The sequence below is a fragment of the Hemitrygon akajei genome, chromosome 20 (genome assembly GCF_048418815.1).
Source record: "Hemitrygon akajei chromosome 20, sHemAka1.3, whole genome shotgun sequence".
In the NCBI taxonomy this organism is placed as follows: Eukaryota; Metazoa; Chordata; class Chondrichthyes; order Myliobatiformes; family Dasyatidae; genus Hemitrygon; species Hemitrygon akajei.
Window position 1 is genome coordinate 44,156,255 of NC_133143.1, and position 15,666 is coordinate 44,171,920.

General features: G+C 38.8%; 1 protein-coding gene across 8 annotated transcripts in view; it reads right to left on the bottom strand.

Annotated features, from left to right (window-relative positions):
• The window catches only part of LOC140713762 (cadherin-18), a 638,248-nt gene that overhangs the window by 163,453 nt on the left and 459,129 nt on the right, over nucleotides 1-15,666 (bottom strand). For all 8 annotated transcript variants that reach the window (XM_073024255.1, XM_073024253.1, XM_073024256.1 and 5 more), the window contains one exon: nucleotides 489-783. In XM_073024255.1, coding sequence (XP_072880356.1) covers nucleotides 489-783 — 295 coding nt within the window. The remainder of the gene's footprint in view (nucleotides 1-488; nucleotides 784-15,666) is intronic.

Sequence of the window (15,666 nt, forward strand, 5' to 3'; positions counted from 1 at the left end):
TCCTTCCTGTAGTGAGGTGACCAGAACTGAGCACAGTACTCCAAGTGGGGTCTGACCAGGGTTCTATAGAGCTGCCACATTAGTTCTCGGCTCTTAAACTCAGTCCCACGATTGATGAAAGCTAATATACCATATGCCTTCTTAACCACAGAGTCAACCTCCATAGCTTACACTTCACCATAATATGTAGATCCCGGATCAGTCCCTACCAGCATCTGAGCACCAACTGATAGACAACCTCGTGGTTCATAGTGGGGGTCTATGGCATAAAAAGTTTGGGAACCCATGCCTTAGGAGTACATGATATTTGACTTGAGTAATCACACTACTGCAGCACAAACCACCTCAGATTTGAATTATATTGGAGAACACACACTATTAATACATTTTCTGCAAGATAACATAAGGAGATTAATCTGCAAATAATAATCAACTTGATTCATTCAAAATCTGTTAAAGAATGTACAAGTGATTTAAGCAGAGCTTACCAACTTCAGACATTTCAGGGACAGAGGCAGAGTAAGGACCCTCCAAGAAAGCTGGTGCATTATCATTTATATCCTGCACCTTGATGATAAACTCGCTCTCGGGCTCAAGAGGCTTGTTCGTTTTCCTGTCCAGAGCTTGAGCGTGCAGAATATAATGTATCTTCTGTTCACGGTCCAGACTTTTGGTTGCATGAATGTCCCCTGTGCTGTCATCAATAACAAATATAGAGCCAGCACCTTCCCCTGAAAGGATGTATTTGACCGATCCATCACCTTTGTCTGCATTTGAGTGAAGCTGCAAAAGAAATGACAGAAACAGAAGTAGACATGTAAGCACATATGTGTTTTAATCACATCCAGCCATCTCATCTCACTGAGCTTATTTTTTATTCTTCTTCAAGTATTCCCCAAATACTTGCTGTAATAGGATTTCAAGGACATTATTCTTATCTCACCTACATGCCCATTCTTCATGTGCAACTAAACTGAGATCATAATCTTTTATGAGGACGTTCCAGATTAACCCAATCTTGTTAGCCAAAATATATATTCTTTTGTGTATAAGTAACAATTCATTGGGAATGGAAAGGCTATTTAATTTTCATCCCCTATCTCAGGTCACCTTTAGCACTGTCATGCCAGCACAAAACCAAACAAGCAACAATTTATCTTTTATATCATTTTACTACACATTCTAATACTTTATCTACTGGACACTGGGAAGCCTGTAATTAAATCTTGAATTACGAGGTCTTACCTCACATCAAACTAACATTTTCTTTTAAGAAAAATTATAATCTATAACTAACAGTTGAAAGTAATTCCACTCATCTCATTACTGAGGTTTGCTTACTCACTGACATGAATTATTCAGGACTTATTCCATCTTTTACTTCAGCTTTTTCACATTTTAAATTGAGAGGACATTAAGAAACTCTGGCACCACCATCGAACACTTAAAAGGGGCAATGTCTCAGGAAGGGAGCATCGGTCATCTGGGACACCCAACCATTTGTATCATGCTCCTTTCCCAGTGCTGTTCCCAGCCAGGAGCCTGAGGCCCTATACCTCGAGATTAAATGAGAGCATCTTCTCCAGAGGCATCAAACAACCTGAAAATCATTAGCACTATCTCAGATTATATATTTTTTCTCTCTCTGAATCCTGCATGATTTTATTTATGTTCATTTTGTTGTCTATTTTGTATATTTGTAAGTTATGTACAATTTGTATTAATTTAGGTTTATGTTAACTTACGCATGAACTCACCATGTAATGAGCTGCTGCTAAAAGCTAATTTTCATGGCATTTATATATATTGTATGTTTGCCAATGCCAATGATGACCCTGAACTTGAACTTGGAAAGAGCAGCATTTAACTAGCAAAACATCAACTAACTACTTGATTGAGAATACATTTTGGGTTAAAACATTTTGTTGATCTGATTTCTGATTAGTATAATAATTGATCTCTGAAGATTTCTCAGTAATTCTGCAAATTTTTTAATGATCTCACTCTTCATAGATCCTCTACCAGTTTATTTAGATTTGAGGAGTAGAAATTGTAGAGAAGGAGTCTTCAAACATCACCCATGCATTTCTTTTCTCAGGGCTGGGCAATCTTAAAAGCACACCGTTACTGGAAAATAATACTTGAATTTAATTCAAATTAAAGGGGTGGAGACAATTAAGGCTCTCTGAAGAAATGAATGCTGAGCTTGGCTTGTTCAGTGTCGAAGGACATCTTTCCTTAAGCATGGCTTGTATTAGGAAGTAGAACGCTCAACTTCTACCGCACTGTAATTGTTTGTTTGTCGTTATTTGTCATATGACGTCAACAATCACGGTCTTTCCATGTCCATGATCATTCTTGGCAGAGTTTTTCACAAGTGGTTTGCCATTGCCTTCTTCTAGGCAGTGTCTTTACATGACCCCGCCATTATCAATACTCTTCAGAGACTGCCCAGCTCCAAACTGTGTTAAGACTATTAAATAGTTCCCTAGCACAATAAATTGGATTCTTGACCTTGCAATCTAACTCGTTTCGATTGTGTACCTTATTGTTTATCTGCAACATATTTTCTCTGTGGCTGTTACACTTTATTCTGTGTTGGTATTATTTTACTTTGTTCTACCTCAATGCACTGTGTAATGATCTGATCTGTTTTGAACAGTACAGAATGCAAGGCAAGCTTTCCATTGTAACTTGGTACATATGGCAATAATAAACCATTTCCATCCTATTGCATTTCCATGCCTGATTGTAACTCTAATTAAAAAAAAAATGAATGAATATTTCAGACCAAACTGTACCAGTTATTAAATTCTGAACTTGAGGAAATGTTGACTGGGTTTCTTGAAGATGCTACAGGACTAGGGAATACATGGATGATCCTATTCAACAGTTCTACAGTTTTAGAGGCTTTATATTCTCTTTCAGATCTGCAGCCTCCACTACCAACATCTATAGGACAACTGCTAATCACCTTTAACCCTGAACCAACTTTTGCTGGGTACCAAGGCTCACCTAACATTTTGTGAATGATACCAGATAATTTTATGTTCATTTGAGGTTGTAGCTGAGAATATAAAGATCAAGTTCAAAAACAAGTTTATTGCCATTTGAACATATAGATGTATACTGCCAAATGAAACAACATTCCTCCAGACCAAAGTGCCCAATAAAGTGTATACAGCTCACGCACACACAACACATAGGTAATATTACCAAAAGTACATTAACAAATAATAAACATGTGAAAACCTGCAGATGCTTGAAATCAAAGGCAACACACACAGAAGGATCTCAGCAGACCAGGCAGCATCGATAGAAAGGAATAAACAGTCGATGCTACAGGCCAAAACTCTTCATCAGGTCTTGTTCTGCCTCAATGCACTCAAGGTCCTGATGACCTAAGCTGCAGGGAATCTGATAAAACTCTTTCACACAGTAAATTTTTCTCTCTGTCCAACTTCTAGTATCATCCAGTCCAGCAAAGGAGCTGCAAACACTCCTTGGAATTCTTAAAAAATGTTCATTGCTCTTTTCTTACTTCTTGTATGTCAAAGTCTGGGCAGATAATTGGAGGCTTGCCTTTCAAAGCAAGCTAGAGGAGCAGGCAAAATTCTTCACTTATTTGTACAACTCTGATAAATACTATATGGAATGCTGGCTCAGAAATTTTTCAATTATATTAGATCCTCTTTTAGATGTCATACTGTAAATAAAGTGCCACAGCTTGAACAGGATATGATACAATCTGATTGGTGGTGTCAATAACATACCACCACCCTGATAATGATCATATGCCTCCTCAACATCTGGCTCAGCAGAAAGAAACGAGAAGGGTTTGCAGCACGGCGTCATATATCATCACCAAACACAGTAGATGAAATATTGCTCTTGCAAGTATTCTGATCTGTGAGTTGGTAACATGGAGCATCACAAATCTCTCACAATCCTATCTCACTTATATGTGAACCTGCACCTTCACCGGTCTGGGGTCAGTTCTGGTCCTTTGTTATTTTGGACCATGTTTCAGCAAAGTTCATGAATAGGCTGAGGAGCCTTTTGATGCTCTCTTTCCGGTTTGTGATAACTCCTTGCATAATCTGCATCCTTTTAATTTGATTTAAAATCAAATTTTCTTTTCTAACAGAGATGTGTTTTTAAGGTTATACAGACTTTTAACTATTTTGATGCTACTGATCAGACAGGATACAAGAAACCACTTCCAGTTCAGAACAAAATCTTTTATTGTGCATGAATCAGAAAATGCATTATAAACACATCTCTTATACCAAACTATTAGTCCAGATTTCATATTATTAATTTTTATTAATATTTTATATTTATGAGTTTCCTGTCAGTGGAGTGAATATCTGTTAGTTGTAAATGTTCTTTCATACATTTTTATATTTCTATATGAATATGATTCTTAAATAGAAACAATGAAAGAATAAAGTAAAAATGCAGTAACAGTCTTCCACACCCCTGTACTGGAAGAGGAAATCATTACATGACAGCAGCATACAAAATGCTGGAGGAACTCAGCAAATCAGGCAGCCTCCATACAGGGGAATAAACAGTGGACATTTTGGACCACGATCCTTCCATCATCATTCTCGGCCCAAGATGTTCACTGTTCGTTCTGCTCCATAGATGCTGTCTAACTTGCTGAGTACCTCCAGAATTTAGTGTGTGTTGCTTAAGATTTCCCCCATCTGCAGAGTCTCGTCTGTTTACGACATGACAAAGTATGAAGCCCCAATGCAAAGTAACAACACAAAAGCATTGTGGAAGTATATTTGCTATAGTAATCCATAGATGTGCAAGTCACATACTTTCAGATGATTGCTCTTTGGGTTTGTATTGTTATTACTATAATTATTCTTTTTGATGTGTATTTTGCTGCAATTTCTCAACATTAAGCCTTTCAAGGCACAGAGACTGCAAGCAAGCACAATATAATAACATGTACAATTTTGGAGAATAAAATTGAAATTAATAGATACCCCAGAGTGATTACAAGCTTGTAACCTAATCAGAAGGTTAGGAAATTTCATAACATTGCACCTACGAGAATGAAGCTTAAGTGAGACAAGATTATTGCTTTGAAATAGTTCCCTTGAATGCAGAGCTTATTACTCATTCTACAGTGTCTTTAAGAATGACAGTTTTTGAAAATGTGCATGCTAACTGTCAAAATGATCCATTTCAGGATAAGCAAATACACTTAAACTGTAGTTTCAAAGAGAATCTTCTAAGTGTTTGAAAAAAAACATTTAAAATCCGACACTTCATATAAATCTTTCAGGTTACCTTGAATGGAAAATTAGACTGTGAAAGCGTATTTAAGACTTTCCAATTATTGAACTCTGGCATATGAATAAGCTGCTAAAAACAATGAGAGAGTGAAAGTACAATTTACTGGAACCCAGAAGAGGCAGATAGTAAATTTAGTAACTGCAACCATAAGAATGTTTGGCTGAAGCTTGTATACAAGGTATCAGTAGCATGCAATTGAGTTGCAAGTGAAATCAAAGAAAGCTAAGAATTTCATTCATTCACAATATTCTTAAGTCAAAAATAATTTCCAGAGAATGATCTTTAATTCATATTCCAAAAACTGTTATGAATTGGAACCTTTAGCACTTCCACAACATGCTGTAGATGATCAAGATCTATCAGTGCATTAAAAGTTTTTAGATAACGTGCATTACTTCTGTTATTTTTGTTCACAATATGGAGGGATATATTAAAATCTTGGGTATAAATTTGTACGCTGCAATCATTTGTAAGAAATTAATGTCTACAGCTGCATTTTGAATTCTTTTATGTTACAGATTTTTCTTTCTGAGAATCATCCTAGATAATTGAAACCCGCTGCTGACTTAATGAAAATGAGTTGTTTACAAAGCTCTGAATCTTCCATATGGGTCGTAAGTGTCTGATTTAATTGGATGAGGTGACTGGACATGCACAATCACTATCTATTCACATTTGGCCAACTATCACCATGTGCAGTCATTTAGAAATAGGCTTTCACATCACCTGTGCGAACTGCTCCTGCATATCTAATCAGAACCTCCCTGAACAAGTCCCTGTTCAGCACAGGACAGCCATTTCTAGCAGAGCCTCTTCTGCAATTTATTTACCAGGCTCTTCTTTGGTTTTCCTAATCTCATGGTCCAGTAGTAAATAACCTCCCTCTTCTGCACTGTACGGAGCTCACAATCCCCTTCCCAAATCTATATACCCAGAAGAAGGCCCCCACCCTGCTGACTCCTAAAGATCTGACATCAACTATTGACCTCCTTACCCTCAATATTAAACTAAGCCTGACAACTAGCCTTCCTACCTAACTATCTGTACACTGATGATCTACCTCCTTCAACTCTTGCAGCTGACTCTCACCCAACCCTTTTCATTATCTCAGCTCTGAGCTTTCTATCTACCAATTATCTCTAGGCCCTTTTTGGATATAGCTTGCCTTTGTGGGTCTTTCCCCTTGGAGCCCTGGACATGTTCCTGGTTTTACCATTCTTAATCCTCAACCCCTACAGTGGTAGAGCTCAAAATGAAAAGCACTTTAATTCCAGGGAGATTCATTCAGTTGTGCACAACACATTAAGGCCCAGGGATTATAGAATTTCCCAGTAGTTGGGCCTTAAAAAATGTTCAGAAGCCTGTCATAAACTGACAGTTGTGGTTAGGTCCCCAACACAAGAAAATCTGCAAACTCCGGAAACCCAAACCAACACACACACAAAAAGCTGGAGGAACTCAGCAAGTCAGGCAGCATCTATGAAAAAGGGTGGACAGTCGATGTTTCGGGCCAAGAAACTTCATCAGACCCTTCATTGTGAATAGGCCCTGGTCAATGCAGATAAACATACATGTCAACAATTACTTCTCCAACAACTGGCCCTTTTAATCATCTCATCAAACCCTGAGTTCATCTCTGGCTATTTCCCCAAATCATCTTCTTGACCTCCCACTCATGTAGCATTGAACCAATCATCCAACTGAACTCCCTGATCTCCAACAATCAACATCACCCGCCATCTAAATCCAATGGCCTTACAATCCATACAACTCACTCACCCATTACAATCTCCTAGCCTAGGATACACTCCCCACAGCAAATCATTCTCATCCATCAAAGTGTTCTCCAACAACTTCCCCTTGTGGACTGTGATCCTAGCTTTGGAAGGAAGTTATGGAGTAAAAAACTACAAATTTTATCATGTCATGTACATACTGCTCACACATGATAAAATATCAAGGCCTGCAATTCCCACCAAATTTCCTCAAAGCACCAACCTATCCCTGTACAGTGCTTCAATGTGTATTTTAGGCATGCTACAATTTTCATGTTTACAGTTGCTCTAGAAAATGTTTTTTTACAAATGTATTTACAGAATGAGATATCAGCATACTTAATTGTCACTGTCAACACCCAAGTCTTATGCTGAAACACAATGCATTCCTAAAAGACAAGAGATGCAGAAATATTTTATTTACTCTTATTTAGCACCATTTTCAAACTGCAGGACATTGCATGCTGTTTCCAAACTGATGAAGCTCTGCAGAGTGTATTTACGGTAATTAATGAAAGACATGGTTCAACAAATAATACCTGAATGTAATTTAAATAACGGGCAATGCACTAGGAGAAATGTCTATGATTGAACCTGCTACACGTCACAACATCAAAACAAAATACTTAGTGTGCTACTAAAAGCTAAATGTTTCAGAAGGCATGTGATTACTTTTCTCACATGCACAGAGTGGCTACCAATCACTTCCCACTTGGGCACTCAGTGGAAAATGGCATGTCAAGTAGAAGATTGGAAAGAGTTTTTGAAAAATCAAACAATGCTCGTTGATCCCTCTAGGCTTTTAGACTTTATTTTGCTACAGAGTATGATATTTTTATGTTTTAAAAAAATGACATACTGAGAAAGTGTGTGCCACAATGGACCAGAGCACTGTTATTTAGTTTGAATCTTTAGCCCATGTATTCAAGCCTCATCCAAATTTATTGGATGAAAGGTTCCACTTACTAAATGAATACAAGGGTCTTAAGTTTTCTCAATGAAAATATTAAGGTCATCAAAAGCACATGTCAATCCACTTAACCACAAAATGCTCAATTTCATTCAAAGAGAGCACAGTAGCAGACAATGTAGAAAACATCAAATATTGAGGTAAGGAGCAATCTTCAAGGCCAACTTAAAATATACTGCCAAGGAAGCATGATTTTGTGACATACTTGTGTATTAATGTAGTTGTTAATAATGAGAACACAAAGTAGAATATTTGCTTTAGACTCTGTGATATAATGGTTCCAGGTATTTAAATTGAACATTTCAGAATCAGGTTTAATATCACTGGCATATGTCATGAAATTTGTTGTCTTTGCAGCATTTGTTTTTGGTATTTGTTTAAAATATTAAAAGTGATTTAAATTTTTTCAATGCTAGGAAAAAAATGAATTATAGTGTGTGTGTGTGAGATTAAATAGAGCAATTAAAAATAGAAATTAAAAAAAAGTTATGAGGTAGTGTTCATGGGTTCAATGCCCATTCAGATATTGGATGACAGAGGAGAAGAAGCTGTTCCTGAATTGTTGATTGCGTGCCTTCAGGCTTTTGTGCATCCTCCCCAGTGGTAGCAATGAGAACAAGGCATAATAACGTGGGTGATGGGGATCCTTAATGATGGATGCCACCTTTTTGAGGCATCTCTCCTTGAAGACAATGTCCTGCATGCAATGAAGGCTAGTCCCCATAGTGGCATTGAGTAAGCTTACAACTTTATCACCGTCCCCCACCTCCCCACACTATAATGCAGCCAGTTAAAATGCCTTCACGGTACATCTGTAGAAATTTGCTAGTGACTTTGGTGGCATATTAAATCTTCTGAAACTCCTAATGAAATATAGCTGCTATCATGCTTTCTTTGTAGCAGCATCAATATGTTGGGACCTCAGAAGTATTGACTCCGAGGAACATGAAATTGCTCACCCTTTCCACTTCAATGTCAGTCAGTTAAAAGGGACATTGAAATAATAACAGATAAAGTAAAATAAAAAAGACTGGAAATGTGCATGTCCAATCATCATTTTACAAGAGTATCTTATGAAATGAAATGTCAAAAAATACAATTAAACAAGGTTAAAAAGCTTTTAATACAATTGTAATGTGACAACTGAAATGCTGCTCTTAAAGAAGTACTTAGTAAAAATCATTTGACAGGCTGTTATAAGAACGGATATCACCAATTTCTAGTCTATTAGGAAACAATATCTGGTAGATTTGAAGTATCTACAACAATAAATTTAATTGAACAACTGCATTTGATATCCTCTACAATTGGCCTTTGATATCTGTAGCAATTTTGATTTCAAACATATATGTTAAGAATAACTGATACTCGTCTTTCTCATCAATTCAACACAATTTCTATTACAATGTATCAAAAACACTCATGTTTCCTTCTGAAGTAATGCACCTGTGAAACATTTGAGAAGTTGATACACAAAGGCATCTGCGTCAATCCTCATAAAGCCTCAATGTGTCTGTCAGCATGTAATCCTGCACCATAGAAAGTGCCAATTGCAATATTTATTTCAGAAAATTGCATACTTTGGATTCATTTTCATAGATTTATTGAGAATGCCTGCAAGAAAATGAATCTCAGAGTTGTATATGGTGACATATGTGCACTTTGATAATACATTTACTTTGAACTTTGAAGACCAATAAGTTTCAGGTACACCAAAGTTCATCTTTCACCTGATTAATGGTCTTCCAGTAGGAGCTAATTTTGATGAACAATCCATAAATCACAAAATCCTCTGCAATAGGGCTGGTCAGAATGAACCATTGTCCAAGGGGAGGCTGATGATTGTTTTATCCTCACTACATTCCTGTTGAGTATGTTGTAGATTGGCAGTGTATCACTGGGTATACAGGAAGGAACTGAAGGAGGAGAAACATTCTGGCTACTGATCAAGTGAGTGAGCTCTTGGTGCTTGTTTATCAGTTCTGGCAATGATTTTTTGAAGCTGCAGAAGAAGCATCCCAGAGGATCCTTTGTGTCCTTCTCCCACAAGGCCTGCAGGACATTGTTCTTTTTTCTACAGAAGCTTTTCTATGAAGAACAGATTGTGTGACAATGAATTGACCATTGCATGACATTTATATGTAGCTTGATGCAGACACAATGATCACCCTCAGAATGAGGGCAAAATCAGCTGCATTTTACCTCTTTGACTGGAGACCTGGCCATCACAGCCATATGGAAGTGATCCATCCTGTACCTGCAGATAAAATGGTGTCTGCTGCATTGCAAGAGTGGGATGTGGGCCAAGCCTATGTCAGGTACATCAACACCAAAAACTAATGGCAGAACTCCACAAACCACAATGATAAGAGCAGGATTAAAGCTACTTTTTTACAGGAGCAAATCTATTGTAGTTTCCCACATTTCTCAGTCATAGAGTCATAGAACACCACAACATTGAAGCAGGCCCTTTACCCCATCTAGTCTCTGCTAAACGATAAATCTGTCTAGTCCCACCCGGCTCTCCACATCCCAGCCATGAGTGTAACTATCCAAATTTTTCTTAAATTAATATAAACTGACCCGGCATCCACCACTTGCAGTGGCAGCTTGTTCCACACTCGCAGAGTGAAGAAGTTTCCCCTCATGTTCCTTTTAAACATCCCCCTTTCACCATTAACCCATGATCACTAGTTGTAGTCTCAGCCAACCTCAGTGGAAAAAATTTGCTTGCATTTACCCTGTCTCTAACCCTCATAATTTTGTATACCTCAGTCCTCTATGTTCTAGGGAATAAAGTCCTAACTTATTCAATCTTTCCTTATAACAGGTCCTCAAATCCCAGCAACATCCTTGTAAATTTTCTCTGCACTCTTTCAATCTTACTAAAATCTTTCCTGTAGGTAGGTGACCAAAACTGCACACAATATTCCAACACACACAAAATGCTGGTGGAACACAGCAGGCTAGGCAAGACACCAAATTGGAGGGCCAGTGAATCGGGCTTAAGTCAAAAATTTGGATTTGGTAACGGGTAGCTAGACGGGAAACCAGCAAAGATGGACGTAGATGAACTTATGGGAAACCCGACTCTGGGGGTGCCATTTTTAAACAGGAAAACTGGCTGTACGGGATTTTGACAAAGCATGTGAATAACAAAGACAATCCCCTTGGAACCTGCCTGTTAAGTTGAAATCTGATGCTACCAGCCTTTAGTCAGGTACAAGAGAAAAAAAATATTAAAGGAAGTGCCACTGTACTCGTTACCTGTTTAGATGCCGAATTAAATGTATAATTGTATAGCTCTGTTAGAAAAAAAAAGCTTGTGTATTGTGTTAGATTCTAAAATCCTGTAAGACTCTGTACTACTTCATTTTCACCGCTGGTGAAAATGCTTTGAAGAAAGGGGGTGTTATGAATGTACCACAGCTCTGAGGGGCCGAAGGGTGCAGGACCAGCCCCCTCCTTCCGGAGAATCGCAAGATCACTATTAATTCGGGTCTTGGACCCAGGAAATGAGAGACAATGCAACGGATTTGACCATTGTTCTTAGAGGCACCTGTGTGAATTGCAACTCTATAGTACGTGCCAGCTATCAGGGACATGGACACCCTCGGGCAATGTGGGGTGGAGATTGTATCACCCTACCTTGATTGACATCTACAAATCTGCCGGTCACGATAAAAAGGGGACTGCAGGAGGCAGTACCCCAGCGACGCACCAGAAGGAGACCATCGCTCATCGCTCCTGTGAGGACGGGAAGTTGTTCGGGAGCCACATGTGATTTGGTTCCCCTATCTTGGGGAACGAGTGGCTGATAACCCTGAAAAGGACTTCGAACTGACAACGGGGAACCCACGTTCCCGATTCAACGCTTTGAGTCCAAAAGGCTGGCAAGTTTATTTTCTCTCTCCAACACGTGAGACCCCAGCGGTCCCTGAAAGGCTAAAAGCCTGCATGAACTTCAGAGACTTTGATATTTCCATCGGACAATAGTTTTACCCCTAGACAAACGATAGAGCTACTTCTTAATGTTGATTATTACTATACCCGCGCTTTAGATTGAGTATTGACGACGTATATTATCTGAATGTTTGTATTAACCTTACTTTTGTGCCCCTTCATAAATAAAAACGTTTAAAAATAGTACCATCAGACTTCAGCGGACCTCTCTCTCTTTGCTGGTAAGTGACCCAGTTACGGGGTTTGTAACAACATTGGGGACAGTGCATCTCCTTATAGATGCTGCCTGGCCTGCTGTGTTCCACCAGCATTTTGTGTGTGTTGTTTGAATTTCCAGCATCTGCAGATTTCCTCGTGTTTGCACAATACTCCAAGCTTGTCCTCACCAATGCCTTACATAATTTCAATATAACATCCCAATTCCTGTACTCAATACATTGATTTATGAAGACCAATGTGCCAAAAGCTTTCCTTATGACTCTCTCTATCTGTGACACCACCCTCAAGTATTTATGGATGTGTATTCTCAGACTCCTTTGTTCTGCCACACTATTGTTCACTGAGGAGTGATGAAGGACATAACTGGGAGTCAAGTGATTTAAATTTAAAATAACCCTTCACCACTTTCCCAGTGCCTGGTGGAGATTTGGTATAATCTCAGAGCAGATCTCTTCAGAGAAGTTTATATCCAGCAGCAAATTAGGAATTTGCGTGACCCTTCCAATTTACACCCATGGCTCCTTGAGGTCAAAGTCGTAGGATTTCTATCCCTTTTGTACTATAAACAATAGGAAATAATAGTGAAAGCCTAGAATCTAGTTGATGTTGTGTTGAAATATAATTGACTAATACCATTCATTATTCAGTGCTAATGCAAAAGGAAATTGTTTTCTTTAGGGGTGTGTGCAATGACTATTTTGTGCGTTGAAGCATTGCATACTTTGAGGATCATTCCCAAGCAACAGACTGTGATGTTTGCTAGCTACATATCTACACACATCCCTGTCCATCTCCCATCCATTCCTAAATGAACAAGCTCATGCCTTGCCCTTCCAACCACAATTTCCATCAAAACACAAACCATACGCTCCTTTCTCTCTTAGGAAATGGGAAAAGGCCCTTTGGCCCACTGAGTCCCTGTCAGTGATCAACCATCCATTTGCATTGTCATGTGGCATGCCAAAGTGCTTGGGTATGGACTGTAGCTTTTTGTTGGACTGCAGATCATGGTCTCTTTGGGGATTTTGCTATTGCTTGCTTGGTGGACGGTGGGCACTGATGCTTCCTGCTGGAACAAGTGGAGGAGGGAATGGTGGGGGTGTTGATGCTGTGCTGCTGCTTGTGCATGGGAGGGGCTAGGTGGGCTTTGGGATTCTAATGTTTTTCTGTCATTCATTCTTCAGGGCTTTCTTCTGTTTTATGGATGTCTGTGAAGAGTAAGAATTTCACATTGTATATACATACATTCACTGATATTAAATGGAGCCATTAAACTATTGAACCACTGATATCCAAGCCTGGTCCTGAGGCAGAAGTTGTTGGGGAGCACATTTTACAGCTACCCTGACCTTAGGGTGCAATGAGAGTTTTCAGCAAAGATCCAACAAAAATACAACATTGCTGCTCCACTGTTGCATTATTCTAGCTAAATCTTCTCAATTTCTAGGGAACCTGTATTGAGTTGTGTTTCAGCTGTTACTGTAGCTGTTGCAATGGTCGAGCAAGTGAAAGGTCACCCAATATGTCTAACAAGGTTTTAATTAAAACTTCAATCTTTTTACATCTGCTATTATAAAGTCCTACTGAAAGCAGTAACAGAGCTGCTGAGACAGAACACCAGAACAAAAGGTGCTTTCCTTCAAGTGTTTGGGTATTTCAAGAATCCTAATCAGACAGATCCTGAAATTATGCAGAAGTACAACAAATTTCATATAAAATTCCAAGTGGATATTGAAAAGGGGATTATTTAACACAGAGAAAGAGACACTCAGCCAATAGGTAGTGGAGGAATGGCAACCTCCTTTCTTGCAGTAAAATACTATCTGATCACTGACAGCTTGCGCAAATAAGGAACAACTACTCCCAGCACAAGTAAGTTTCAAAAAAAAATTGTTCAGTTGAACTAGGCTATGACTGTGACAGAGATGCTGTTATTCAGATGCTTCAGCTGTGGCTGAAGTTTGACTCTATTTTTCCCTCGCAATAACAACCCAACACTCTGTACTTTGAGCACTTTCAGGTTTAATAATGAGTACAAAGTGTTTACCACAAATTTACCTGCTAACTTCCATTCTCTGGAGCAAATCTCCCTGAGTAAAATAATATTGGCATAGAGATGGCATAATATTGGCAAGACCCAACTTACAGAGCACAGCCTGAACAAACCTGAGAAGCTAGAATGAATCAGGTGTCAATGCCGTGAAACAATTTAAGATGTTTGTAAATACTTCTTAGATTCAAAAACTAATGTAAACTAACATTACCACTAAAAATCTTTAAAAAGTATATAAGAAATTTAAAAAAATGTAAAATACTAAGGCCAGCAGATCAGAAAATATATTTATTTTCTCAATTAATTCAACAATAAAAACAAGGTGAATATTACCCCTCTATTGTAATAAATGGAGATGTTAAATAAGTGTCTTACATGGTTTAATTAGGTGGATTTCCTAATGTGATTGTGGGAGAACTGCAGGTGTTTGAGTGTGTATTGCTGGACTGCAGAAGTCCAGCTATGGAGTGCAGTGGCAATGCATTTGTAATATTAGAATATCTACTCTGGGGACTGTCAGAGAGCTCTGCCTTGACAGAGTCTTTTGTGATTGTCCTCTCTGTGACCGATTACTGATGGGAAATCTGAGTCATTGTGTGTGGGATGTTGCTGCTAACCCGAAACTTTAAAAAATTCATGTATGGCTTAGCAAGGTAAATGTTATGTCCCCAGACAGGTGAATCCTAACCCAGTGTGATTAGAAACATAGAAAAATAGAAAATCTACAGCACAATACAGGCCCTTCAGCCCACAATGCTGTGCCAAACATGGACTTACTTTAGAAATTATCTAGGGGGACCCATAGCCCACTATTTTTCTAAGCTCCATGTACCTTTCCAGGAGCCTCTTAAAAGATCCTATGATTCCGCCTCCACCACCATCACTGGCAGCCATTCCACGCACTCACCACTCTCTGCGTAAAAAACTTACCCCTGACATCTCCTCTGTACCTACTTCCAAGCACCTTAAAACTGTGCCCTCTCATGTTAGCCATTTCAGCCCTGAGAAAAAGCCTCTGACTATCCACACGATCAACACCTCTCATCATCTTACACATCTCTATCAGGCCACCTCCCATCCTCTGCCGCTCCAAGGAGAAAAGGCCAAGTTCACTCAACCTATTCTCATAAGGCATGCTCCCCAATCCAGGCACCATCTTTGTAAATTTCCTCTTTCTATCGTTTTCACATACTTCCTGTAGTGAGGTGACCAGAACTGAGACAGTACTCCAAGTAGGATCTGACTAGGGTCCTATATACCTGTAACATTTCCTCTCGGCTCTTAAACTCAATCCCACGATTGATGAAGGCCAATGCACCGTATGCCTTCTTAACCACAGAGTCAACCTGCGTAGCAGCTTTAAGTGTCCT